Source organism: Pieris rapae, chromosome 1 (assembly GCF_905147795.1).
Source record: "Pieris rapae chromosome 1, ilPieRapa1.1, whole genome shotgun sequence".
Taxonomy (NCBI): domain Eukaryota; kingdom Metazoa; phylum Arthropoda; class Insecta; order Lepidoptera; family Pieridae; genus Pieris; species Pieris rapae.
In genome coordinates this window covers 6331007-6345452 of record NC_059509.1, presented here as the reverse complement: position 1 = coordinate 6345452, position 14446 = coordinate 6331007, and the positions used below count along the sequence as shown (strand labels likewise).

Genomic DNA, 14446 nt, shown 5'->3' with positions numbered 1-14446 from the left:
GAATCCATGTGGTAGCACCTGACACGTTCCCCAATATCGGACCCGGAGATAAAGCGCCCCGTCTACCTTAGATAAGGGATTCGAATATCTAATGCGTTCTAAGGTCTCTAAGCTTTTGCCGCATTATTTTTCTTTAAGATATTTTACGTATATATAATAATTATTTCACTTTAACTCCATACGATAAGAATTAAAAATCAAATGGGAGTTGGTTTTGTTATAAGACTTAGTCTATTGTTCTGAAGTATGGAGCCCTTTTGGGTAAATGCCTCCGTCTTTTCATTTGGATTTGTTCTTTCATTACTCTATCTATCATATTATATTGTATTAATAACGACAATAAATTAATAGAATGCTTAGCGAAATAGTAGCCAGTAGTAGTAACAGTTAAATCGACACCGTTTATGGTAGAAAGTTTGAGGCAGGTCAACCGGTAGAGCAACGCGTAAACTCGAAGCTCTGCTCATAAAAGCTTTATTTGTATAAACGTCTCACACAAGAAGTACTTGAAACCTAAATACAGTTATTGACTTCCCACAACTCGTACAAAGGAGTCCATCTACGTCTACATTATCTTGGCTCGCTTAAAACATTCGACGAAATACATTTCTATTTTATGGGTCCTCATTTAGAAGCGTCAATACAAAACAAAAAATAAAGGAGAACTGGCAACACTACGAGCTGAAAGGTAAACGTGGCAACGGCGCACGCGCATGTTGTTAAAGAATAAAAGAGATAGAAAAGCTAGTCGGGCGAGTTAAGATTCGAAACAAAGTTTCGCAGGAGAGCGGGGAGCCCGCGTCTCTTGGACTTTAAACGATCTAAGCGCACATAGCGCTGTATCCGAAGATATAATAATGAATTATGAAACGACTAGAAAATAATAATAAATTTACATTAGAGTTACAGCTTTTGTTAGCTTCTTTAAATATTGATTTTGCTTCTTATTCTTGGTTAAAAGTATTTTATAAGGCTATCCTATTTAAGAGAAGTTGCATTTTTATATACTTATCAATAAGTTACCTACTGTTCAATTATTGAAATGATTACCTTGGATTTAATTAGTTATTCATATAACCTTCGATTATTTGGTACAGACATCAGAATGTAAATATACCAAAATCACATAAGTAATGTGATTTTGTACTATAAACGAATCTTGGTGATAATAATATAACTCGTATACTGATGCCTTTTCAATTTGTAAATTTATTCGTGGTATTTACTGATTACTAGCATTCAAGCGCTTGCTTAGCTAGAAGTGTTAATGACTCACGCTCGTAGAGTAGCGGGCAAGCCAGTGCCGGTTTCGTGTGCGTCGCGAGTGTACGTTGGTGCGTTCGTAGCTTGAACCACGTCGACAGCGCGTTCAGTGTAAACAACACAAGCTAAGTCTACACCTACTTAAGAACCGGTTACTACTTTGTGATCTCGGAGTTATACGAGTTATATTGATGTGGTTGGTGAACCATATATATGAAAAGAGAACAGTGTTAATTTGTGCGAGTGATAATTTTACTAACGATGCGATGACCTGTGAGCTAAAAACAGTGATACAGTTGTCTTTGGATTATTTACAGCGGTGAATTAAAAATTCAAACGGTAAGTCCACATAGTTCGCCATAAATATTGGAGAGTGGAGCAAGACACGTTACAAAAAGCCCTAGCTGTAGGGTAGCAAGGAGAGCGGGCATTGTTGACACTGGCTAGGTTAACACTGCTTTATGGATTTAATGGATATGTGTAAGATTATATAATACGCCTTGGTTAAACAAAAAAGACGGAGTAACATGTTTTGTTATTTTTTATGGAAGTTCACATCGTGTTAATTATTTATGTAATTATTGTTTCGTACACTAATTATCCAATAGGTTAGTTAAGATATACTTAAAGTTGCTTTCACATGAATGAGAAAAACATATTAAAAGTTCACTATTGTGTGAATATTAGAAAAGTATTTCTTATTCTACTTTATCATACAGTAGGATAAGAAATATTTTCAAGAGCAAGCAACACTAGATTATTTTTTATTACTTTAGTCAAAACGTTCCGATAAAGACTCTAGTCTTTAGGTCTACATTAAATGAAATTGTTATCTCCACAATCCCTTGTAAAAATATAAAAAAAAACTTGTAATGGTCATATATCATGGTCACCTTACAACAGCAATTGGGCCCGTTGCAGAGGGACGCATCACGCAGCGAGGCGCAGTCAACGCTCCACGGGGTAAACCGAACAGTTTGGAGCACAAAAGTTTTTGTTCGACTTTAACTATTATAGGATACCCTTAGCCTTTGCTCATTATATTTGTTTTTAAGAATTTTACTATTGAAAACATTAACTTTGTAATGTTTAAGTAAAATTTATACTATATTTTATGTATTGAGAATATTACTTATTTATTCACACTTCGTAGCAAAGAAACACAAATAATACAATACATACATAAAAAATACAAGGGATGAAACGGGCGGCCTTATAAGCGATCTCTTCCAGGCAACCCTAGTAAGAAAAGAAAAAAAGAAAAATTATGAGTGCATGTTGAATCAGTGTTAAAAAAGTTGACCTTCAACGTTGCTTCTAAAATTAGCGAACTCACAGTAAATTTTAACATTTACCTGTAATCATAATATGTACATTACATAATCCTTTAATATCCTTTTTAAAGACGTTTTCAACATTTTCGAGACAGGGTTACAAAATATAAAAGCTGTGCCAGCATTTTTATTGTAATTTGAAAGATACGAAGCATATATGTTTCTGGATGGCGTGTTGTAATTTTGTTTTCCTTATATGTAGGTATGTTCTATGACACGCGATCGTTTGACATAAAAAAATACCAATGACAACATCAACGTGCCTATTTCTAAACCTAATTAAGCCCTAAATGACGAGGTATCCGCGTAAATAGTAATTAACACTCATTCCCCAAATGCTTCGGTTTTGGCTATCACCTTTAAATCATTCATCAAATCTTTATCAGCCTTTAAAGGCCAAAAACACACCCGCGAGCCAAATGGTATTGTCAATAGTGTCCAAGAGCGACGTGACTTTATTAATTACGTGGTCAATACAAAAATTTCAATAGATTCGATGCCGTCGTCAATAGTTTAATCATAGTTTACTTTTCTATGTACTACATTTATGCAGTGATTTTACCCAGTGAACTACGTAATTGGTAGGCAATTAAAAATGACCCATAAAGTCTGTATGTATAGCTATGTACTTATCATTTCTGATAAGTGTTATTCTAATGATAAAAACCTTTGTTTTATTATCAGCATATTTTTTATTAAATTTATGACGAAACAAAGGAATCAAAATTTTCGAAATTAGAACTATATTTTATTTGAGTTTAAGCAACAATGTTACCGAAATCTTATAAATAACTACATATTGATAACTCAATCAGGTTCGTTCCCGGCCTTTTCAGAATTGGTACGCTCTTTTCTTGAAGGACCCTAAGTCGCATTGGTTCGGAAATACTTCAGTGGTTAGAAAATCTTTATATAGTATGTTGTCAAGTTGTTTTAGGACGAGTTATGTATATTTCAGTTATAAAACGTTTCGTTCATTAAAGAACAGCGAATGAAAGAGTCGCTAATTGTATTTCATTTCAGGGTTTTACAAATTCGCAATTCTCTCAAAATATAGAGCATATAAAACGCTCTTATTTGCATTATATTTAAACCAAATAAATGTAGTGTAAAATAGGGTAGTGGTTCATGTTTGTGACCTGCAATTATACTCTTTTCAAGCGTCGTTCTAATTTTAAATGTTAAATAAAGACTTAACCTCAGAGAACTTACAATTAGCGTTACTTTTACCTAAAAAAGTAATCGCTGCTAAACTACATCTTTTGAAAAAACTTTTTATTTGATATTCATTTTATAAATAATAATAGTAAATATAAAAAATAATAGTACATCTTGATACTATTTATTTGCTTTTGCAAATACACCTTAGTAAGGTGTACCTACATATTTAGGTTAGTTGTAGAAGGTTCGAAAAAGCAAACGAAAAAAATACCAAATTAAATAAAATAGTTGTAAAAATGTGCGTTCTAAGGTAAAACTGTGATGTTCGTATATGCGTAAAAAGCAGACATTTAAATTTAAATCTTTAATATGATTGAAAATTAATTTCAGCTGAACTGGAAACTGTTAATGTTATCGAAATATTAGACATTTATAACGAGACTATGCAGACGTCTATTCGTAGATGCAGCATTTCAAAGACAATAAATCAAATAAAACAAGTTCCTCTGTTATAAATGGAAGTTGTAAAATCATTACGAACTTACATCTTAATGAATGAATAACATTATCTGATGTCCTGCGCAACGCATGCGTCATACGCTCACACAAAACACTATATGATTATAACTAAATATTTAATCACTCCAAGTTTGTCATGAGATATAAAAACAGTATCATTTCTTACTTTATATTATTTTTTTACTTAGCTTATAAAATCGTCATCTCATTCATTCATAAAGATCACTAATATTCTAACTCCAATTGTAGAAGTTATGTTACTGTTACGTATAACATTATTACTTTTCCAGTCTTTATTATGTTATATTAATAAGAAATCTGGATTACAAATCCCATTATTAGTAATAATTAATGGCAACAAATGGTTTATCCATTACCCTACCTAGTAGACTAATAAGTTAACAATAATAATACTTAACTAAAAACATCTATGACTAATTAAATATGCGTAACTAAGTTCATTTGAAATTTTAGAAACTAACAACGCTCTACAAAACTACATTTGAGTAATGAAGCGTGGTAATTTGAATACCTATTACCGCATTATGTATTTACGTAATTTGTACTTATGAGCGGACCGCATAAACAATTATGAGTTACCGAAAATTACTGAGTACAATTCACTATTTGTCTCTGTCAGCATCGCATTCCAGAACATATTTAATTTTCCATCTGTACACTGATAGATGACGTTGACAGGTCATGATGAAACGTCAAAGTTTAACGACCACATAATAAGACTTGGCTGTATGGACTAAAGTCCTTTGCCTTTCCCATTAGGGATAAATTGAAAAAAAAAAAATTAACGACCACATCTAATTTAACTTATTTGTAAACTAGTTCTTTATTGTTTAATGTTAGCTTTAAAAAAATATACAATAACCACACTTTTTCCCATAATTCACGGAAAATAAAAGAAAATATGTATAACCGCAGCTTCCCGAGTCTCGTGGGATTTTGTCGACCACTACGGCTAGCCCGAGGCTCGTATGTCAACCGCATCTACGTAATAACAGCCCTATCTGGAACACAGTACACGCATCCTTACTAGTCCGGTTAAGAAGCCATAATGACGTACATAACAATTAAAACAGTTTAGATGAGCCGTTAAAGAGAACACATATTATTTTTAGAATTATCTGCGCACAAGTTTATTTAATACCTAGCAATCGTTAAGAATGTTTTTAATCTTCTTAAGAATTATTTCTTAAGAATCTCTTTATGTGAAGCTATTTAAGACATGCGTAATTTAATTAAGGGTTTCTAAAATTAAAAAAAGAGAACAAAATGACCAAGAGGGGTATATAATAACATTAAATTAATTATTAAGCGTTTACTTAGTCTAAACTTAAAATGTACATCGGTAGAGAGATATATATAATAAATATATTTTCCTTTCAATCTCTATTGTACAAAAATTACATTCCTAGTTATCCTTCACATTCTATTTTATTCCATATCATTATGTATTCGATGCCAGTAAGCGAAACGTCGTATATTTTATTAGTTTTGCTACAAAGCTTCATAGCAGATGTCGTTGTCTGCAAAGAACTCGTTGTAAGAATAATTAATTTCATACAATGTTTTTATGCACCATACAGCATACTATATTCTTCTATTATTTTATAAGAAATAAAGTAAGAAATAAGAAAAGGATACAATTTTTTACGACAAGCACATATACATGCATACTGTACTTAGTACACAAGTAATATTATATTTCATTCCAAGGAATTTTAAATAAAACTTTGTTTAACTATAGTTGAAACAAAAACACAACTTTAAACCTTTTTACCAGTGCAGTAAGAAAGAAAACGTCCATATTCCTTATACTATCCGTTTACTCTTTAAACGTATGATATTTTCTATAAAACAAGTTTTTAATTATACACACACATCCTATAAGTTAAAAGGGAAGTGAATGTTTAATAACCATTCGTTTATTTAACCAAGTAATTCGTTCCAGATCCTTCGATAAATTACAAGTTCGCGGTCGTCGGTATTTGTAGGCGACTTACCTAAGTACTGGCTGTGTTAAGCTAAATTATAATCAGCTCGTTAACGCCTACTCTCTCGTTAGTTTTAACCGAGCACAAGGCCAAAAAGAATCGTGCATATTACACATCTCATTATATAAATGACGACATTAACCATTAGGGATGTTGAAAGACCTGCATTAACCGTGAATGTTGCCTCTTCTTGCACCTAGCTAAAATCATTTCTTCTTGTGTCACACATCTTGTACCCTTGCACTACAGTTATATTTCGTATATACAATATAATGAACACAAAAACATTAGTTTTCATTTTGTTAACGCATGGTACTCTAAACTCTATACTCTATACTCCAAACACAGTAATTGCCTTAGTAAACCTTCGATTAATAATAATCTGTGCTATAAGACTTATCCATTTGCAAAAAAACACAGATTAAAAACCCCAAGTATACTTCTAAATAGTTTGGGTCAAAACTTAGTATTATTGTATGGAAATCAAACCTGCACTTATATGATTTTGGTTTCAACATCTGTGCGCTAACGCCCGAACGCACGCCTTCTGTTATGGTTGTTTCCCTACCCTTTCTATTCATAACAAACATTTTAAATTACATTATTGCATTAGGGAACATGTGACCTTTACCGCGCACATTATTATCATTTACTGTATGTATGATTCAGTACATAAATATTGCGCGGAACGGCGTCATTAAGTCTGACCCGACGTATTGATTATAATATACACGTTTGTGAATACAAAGAATATTATATGAATTCATAATCATGTCATAGGGAGCCTCCAATCACGCTTAATTTCATAATGTTACTGCTAACGATGAAGAGTAATATCACAAAGCAGTAGCAGGTAGAAATTCACATTAAATTGAAAAAAGCGAGCATAGGTTCTCACGATTACAAGAATAGATGTAAAAAACTCGAATGCGAATCCTGACTGACGTGCACGGTTGCATATTGCGTGCCTCATATGGTCAGATGGTAGGTACAACTAAGTTGATTTCACATGGTAATTATATACGCATTATTATATTCGTTATTAAAATAAGATCGGCTTCTTTCGGATGACGTAAATGAAAAAATATTCCTTTAATTATCAATGTTTTTACCAAGAGTTATAATTACTCTTCGCATTAACAAAGAATTATTGCTATTATCATGTAATAGCAATGTTTGTGTTCGCGTTCTGCTAATGATAAATACTTATCATAACCCACCTACATGATATAATCTGATAAATATTGTTTTAGTGCGAAAAGCACCTTGCACGGTGATTTATGATAAAATATATTGAAAAGTGGAAATGCATTTTCAGAATTATAATATCAATTCCTTTGTTCCCTGCTTAGTATAATTCTAAAAACTGCATAATGTATGTGAGTTTCGATCGAATGAGGCGTAATACATTCAACGAAGGATAACCCTATCCAGCAAACATCAGAGGCAGTCTTTGAATTATTTATAAGACAATTTCATGATTAAACCTTCAGACATTTAAAAGGGTGATACATTTGTTACAGACTGTTCAAAAGGATGGAGCCAATAAGAGCTTCTTACTAAACCAAAATGGCCGTCGCTCGCGCGGTCTTGGTTCTTCTAGCGTCCACAGCACAAGCATGGATGCCCGATGCAAATGCCCGAATCCATGTCAAATATGGTAAGTTATATTTATGAATTGAAGGAAGCTGATAGACTTAAATTCACATATCACGACACATTTAATATTTTAAAACATACCAAAGATATGAGTCGAGAAGCTTATTACGAAAATATAATCACGTCGGGATTCAAAATAAAGAGACAGAAGGTAGAAACCAGTACTTATCTTCCGTAGTATGTTGTGTGTATTTATATCCTTATGTTTATAAAGTTATCATGATGACCTACTTTATTCATATGAGTTGAACCGATTTCACACAAAATTCGTCCCTCGCGTACCCAAATTCTGCAATACGCACTACATAGCATTACTAAAGTAGATAAATCATTCTATTATTGCGTAGGATAAACATATTAGCTAGAATGTCTCTGATTGACACGTGAGAACTACACCCAATTGTTATGAAATCGAAATCTTTCATTGTTATTTTAACGCCATACAATGGATGTATTGTTACTGCCGAGACGTGGATAAGTGGGGTTTTTAACCTATATAAAGTTATCAACTCGATATACTGAACTCTTAAGAGCTTTATTAAGAGGCCCTACGAACTTGTATTATTAATTTAAAGTCATTTAATTTAAGCAACATTTTATGTGGTTTATTGTTGTTATTGTTTCATACATGGCAGATATACCTATAACAATACCAAAAACTATAAAACATGCTATAAAAACTTTAAATTTCAAAATGTATCCTTTGTTATTGAATAAAAACTGCTACCTAAACTGTGATTTTGAAACAGTTTTGGCACGTTTTATTTGGATATGAACTTCCAGAGCAGTTGACTGGGAGGGCAATAAACTATGCGTGCCAAATCAATGAGGCGTAATATTGGCAACCCTAAGCGAAACATGCAATACTGTAACTGAATCCAAATAATATGGTTAGACTGTTGCAGGCCAACTGCACACACATGGTCTATTAGCTTGTTCATTTACTGAGCAAATAATTCACAAGCCTTTGAATTGTTGGAATTTCACAATCAATATTACTATAAACTTATTGGTTGGTGTAATTTTAGTACTTTCTATGTATGTATTGTTGAACAGAAATAAAAGTTTCAGAAATAAACAACGTTTTTGTATTTTATAAGTTTATTTTTCGGTAGAGTTAATCTAGGATACTCTATTACGGTACGTAAATTCGTCTTTAATAAATCGCTTTTTTACAGGCGATGAAACTTCAGAACAGTTTGCGGGTAATACTACTGGACCAAATCACTTCCGCATTTTAGACAGAGATGACTTCTCACTATTGGTAGGAGGAAGGTGAGTTTATCAAATATTATCAATTAAAACTGAAATTTGTTCTGTTAATTTGAGTACCTAGTCCAAAATACAAGCCAAATGGGAAGCTATGGAGTGGTTTCCCAATGTTTTCAATATGCCCAAGAATATTTCAAATACCAATGTCTATTCAAAGACTAAATATTATTCTTACCGAGCAGCTGCGCGAAACCACTTTTGTGCATCTGTATTGAAATGTTCTCGTTGTTTTTACATAATTGCCTATATCGAATGCCTTTATCGGAATTTCTATTGAGTTGATTTTAAACACGATACGGTCAAGAATATTCAATATGCATAAACCTAAATATTTTATAAATTTTGTGGTTAAAATTTGAATATTTCTTTTTCAGGAGTACGGTGTATAATTTAAGCTTATATGATCTCTCTGAAAATATTGATCAGGTATGTAATAAATAATTGTCATGTATTCTTATATAAGTGCCGGTTAAACAAATGAACATAGCATCGAGGCCTATAATACTTGCAGTGACGTATCCAAGTACTGTGACATAATATTATTATCATTTAGACTTCAAAGGCTCAAAGGCTGACATTAATTTTGCTCAGTTTGCAATCTAGGTGACAAGTAAAGCCGGCACTTAGCTGCTGGTTTATGTCTCTAATCTTGTGCAAATACAAACAGCAACTCTGTGTATCCTGATATCACCGAAGTTTATTGTGTCTTGCAAGTCATACTAGTGTCTATGTTACATTAAGTTTATTTCCGGTGCGAACAAAACGTGCGAACTAAATATTCAAAATCGCTGAATTTTTGATAACATTCCTGTCAGCGTATTAATAAATAACACGTTTGTGATATGCTTCACTTGCGATAATTTTAACATAGAAGTTTTTATTATAATCATCTTTTTTATATTATGTTAATATTTTCTTTCATATTCAAATGCACGACTCTATGATTTTACATTCTTTAGCGTCCCACACGTAGCATAGATCTAAACGCGACGCATTCAGTATAATATATTATAATACGGAACGTTAGAACCTATAGAGTAGAGAAGCGATATCGCCATGATGCCTGCGCAATCGGTTAATGGCATAACCAAGACACGTTATATGAAAATGATTGTTACACTCCATCAAATTGCACAACCGTCGCTATGGTTTAAGGAATTTCGACTTAACGAAACCACGCATGTTAAATTTAACACGTTTGGTAAACATTTGGCTTACGTCTATTCTCTTAAGCAGTTTTATTTAAGTATCTGCGTAATTATAATATATACTATTTGACTAATTTAATTTCCGCCTCAAGTTAAACTTCACCTTAGCAGTTACACCTGAGTCATTTAATTTATAATTTAAATTAAACTGTTCATTTTACTTTTTATAGTAATTAAATTGTAGAATAAAACTCAAATCTGTCTCTACTTTCACCGTTCCACTTTACATGCTACAAAAACACTCGCTTCGTGTTAAGCATTAATAACGAATACAAAACAGGGCCTACTTAATTAAATTTATTTGTGTAATCCACGCGAAAATTAGCTTTTTATTTCAACTGACCATTTTTTATTATTTTTTGCAGCGACTGGAGTGGCAATCAACAGATGCGCACAGAGAACTATGCCAGTTAAAAGGAAAATCCGCTGACGAGTGCCAGAACTACTTGAGAGTTGCGGCAAGGGCCCAGGGTAGGCTGCTTGTATGTGGGACGAATGCTTTCAAACCCATGTGTCGTAGATACGCGCGACATCCACCTAATCATCATTTAGAGGAGTTCGATGGAACTGGTCGCTGTCCATATAGTCCACAGCACAACTCCACTGCCATATTTACAGGTTAGAATGACAATTATGATAGGTTGACTTTTATATAGAACGATATTCGAAGGAAACATATGAGTATGTGACTTACAAATACGGCACTGAGTTTGATTAAATATTTATAATATAATTACAGATGGTGAACTTTACACTGCAACGGCAGCGGATTTCTCAGGAACCGATCCATTAATATATAGAGCGCCAGTACGAACCGAACATTCCGATTTACGTTTATTGAATGATCCCTCCTTCGTTGGAGCTGTTGCATCAACAAGCCATGTCTATTTCTTCTACCGCGAGACAGCCGTAGAATATATGAACTGTGGCAAAGTAAGTAAAAATTGCTAGTGTAATAGTATTAGTTTATCGATATTATAAACGATCTAACATCTCTGATATTTTATAGGCTGTATATTCAAGAGTAGCAAGAGTTTGTATAAACGACAAAGGTGGACCACACACATTTAGCGATCGCTGGACGTCATTTCTTAAAACTAGATTGAATTGCTCGATTCCCGGAGAATATCCATTCTACTTTGACGAAATACGTAAGTTTATAATAGCAAATAAAATATGATCGCGACACTTTAATTTAAAATGGATAAACAATTTTTCTATTACTTATTTTACAGAGGCTACTACTGAGATTATTAACGGAATCTATGGTAATGGCGGCAATAGGAATGATATCTTGTACGCAGTTTTTACTACACCCCAAAATGCGATAGGAGGCTCAGCTGTCTGTGCATTTGCCATGAGAGATATATTAGACGCGTTCGATGGGTCATTTAAAGGTCAGGAAAGCATGAACTCAAACTGGCTGCAACTAGAAAAAGAAAAAGTGCCGCATCCTCAACCTGGATCATGCGTAGAAGATAGTAGAACACTTGCTGATTCGACCGTGAATTTTATCAAAACACACCCTCTTATGGACAAAGCCGTTTCATCGTTTTTAGCTCGACCGATTCTCATAAGAGTAAGCCTGCAATACAGATTCTCTGCGATCGCCATACATCCCCAAGTACAGTCTATGAACGGAAATAAATTTGATGTTATGTACGTCGGCACGGACGACGGCAGAGTTATTAAAGCTGTGAACGTGGCGTCAAACGAGGGAGTGTTCGATGCAAGTGTAGAGGAATACAGCAGAAACCCAGTTAGGACCGCTGTAATATCCGAAGTGCAAGTTTTACCCCCGGGCGTCCCTATTAGACAAATGCACGTCGCTCTTACGACGGAAAAACTTATCGTCGCATCCGGAAATATTATACGAGCAGTCAGCTTATCACATTGCACGAACGTGCAGTCTTGCAGGTAAGAACATAATTTAACGTTAAGTATTTCTATTATTGAATGACAGACATAAATTACTAATTTCGCTAGTTTATATGCATACTTCTCTTACTCTACCCATTTCAATTTAAATTTATTTCAGACCTATGTCCTTTCTATTGAAACTTAGCTAAAACAATAAGATATACCTAATAGAGGCTTGCAAGTTTAATATAAATGTAGGCGAAAATTAATTTTCTTTGTTATTTACAGGGAGTGTGTGGCTTTGCAAGACCCGCACTGTGCGTGGGATTCAAAGCAACAACAGTGTTCATGGGTTGGAAATAGGCAATTTCCCAATCCGGAGCGATTTTTACAAAATGTAGAGTACGGAAAGACTGATATATGTAATAAATTGCCAGCTCTTCTGCCAAATGATAGACATAGTAATCGAAGCCCGGCTACTAAAAAACCGACACAATCCGAGTCTAATCTGCGGCACAAACCAGACGACATACAAAATGAAATACTCATAGAAGTCGTCGAAACGAACGTTATGTCCGAAGAAAAGAATGTTAATAATAAACATGAAACAGGTAATAACAGATTTCAAAATTTTATAACTAAGTTATGATTTCAAGTTTATAAATAAATAATGCAAACCTAGATTTTTTTTAATTTTAGCTCTCAGTCTTTTTAAATTTATCATAATGATTGTGTAAAAAACAATTCAATGGTAAAGTTTAATGATAACCGTTATTTTTAATTTAATTTTTATGACATCGTTGCCTACAAATATAAAAATATTTAAACCTGTATAAATTTAACAGATCTACTGACGGTGGAAGCTGCCGAGGGCAACATTTACAGCGCTCAGGCATTGATGACGGCTGTCGTTGCGTCTTGTCTGGTCACGCTGATGGTTGGATTTGTCATCGGTTATCTGTTCTCTCGGAGATTTCGCCACCCTTTTTTTACTGACACTTCGCCCTTCAATGAACAACACAACCATTTAAATAGGTAAGCATGCTATAAATAACAAACAAATGTTCTATGTTATAATAACAACAAAAAGTTCAGGACCTATTAATTTAATTTACAGGGCGAAGCAAACAATTTTAATCAAAAATATAAAGTTAAAATTAACATGTACCGTAAATTCACAGGTTGAATCCCTTGGAGACTCCACTGAACGTAAACTCTGGATATATGCCTCCGCGTTCAAAAAACGTGAATATGGTTGCGAACGTGTGTCCACTCGCAAAACAAGACAATCTACACATCGAACTTGGAAAAGACCGTGCACTAGATCTACGGAATTCCACAGAATCCCTCGATAAGGATCTTAAGTGCGGCACCTTACAAAAAGTTAAAAAGACTTACATATGAAATATACATCAGAAGACAGTGTATGGAACTTTATTAAAGTGATTGCTATGTGTGCCAAGTCTTCCGAGTAGATGGGCTAGGACTGCAAGTGATGTTGTTCGCGGGGATTAGACTTTTGTACATATTAAATATATTTTATATTCTTGTACAGTATACAGTATAGTTCTGTTGTCGAAAGCTGCAAATACAAACATTAGTTATATTACTTTGGTAGTTCAAATAGCAGCTCGAACATTTCAGAGGTCCATTTTACATTTTAATGAACAATAAATTATGAAGCATGACATTTTTCTTAATATATTAAAAATTAAATAATGTAGGGAGTTTCATCTTTCATGTGTTTATGAAATGAGATTATGTATTAAGAATACAAAAAACGCATGCTATAATTTTGTATAAACTGTAATCGATTGTGCAAAGATATCAATATTAAGAATTCTTTTCAGTATTAAGAACTGTATAACATTATTTTACACATTCCACCTTATCATTATTGTTGTGTAGTCATAACTTCGATGCGCAGCTATTTTTGTAAATATAAATATGTATATAAAGGCTAAGAAGTTACATAATTTAGAAACATAGGACTTCATAAAATATAGTATTTAGAAGGAAGTAGATAAAAGATGATAAAAAGTAATGAATAGGTACTAAGTTCCGTAGAAAATTTGAATATTTTCGTCAAAAAATGGCACAAGCTATAAGCAATGCATAATGGAAATTAATTCATTTGAACGTAAACTAAAGTGTTATTGTT

The 14446-nt window shown here is 33.3% G+C and overlaps 1 protein-coding gene across 1 annotated transcript; it reads left to right on the top strand.

Annotated features, from left to right (window-relative positions):
* The first annotated feature begins 1283 nt into the window (after positions 1–1283).
* LOC110995842 (semaphorin-1A) lies at positions 1284–14424 on the top strand. The gene is made up of 11 exons (XM_022263200.2): positions 1284–1602; positions 7810–7946; positions 9124–9220; positions 9592–9643; positions 10791–11043; positions 11165–11358; positions 11435–11576; positions 11661–12342; positions 12574–12896; positions 13131–13320; positions 13467–14424. Exons 2-11 carry the CDS (start codon positions 7856–7858, stop codon positions 13687–13689), a joined length of 2247 nt encoding a protein of 748 aa, XP_022118892.1. The 5' UTR covers positions 1284–1602; positions 7810–7855; the 3' UTR covers positions 13690–14424.
* Positions 14425–14446: the final 22 nt, after the last annotated feature.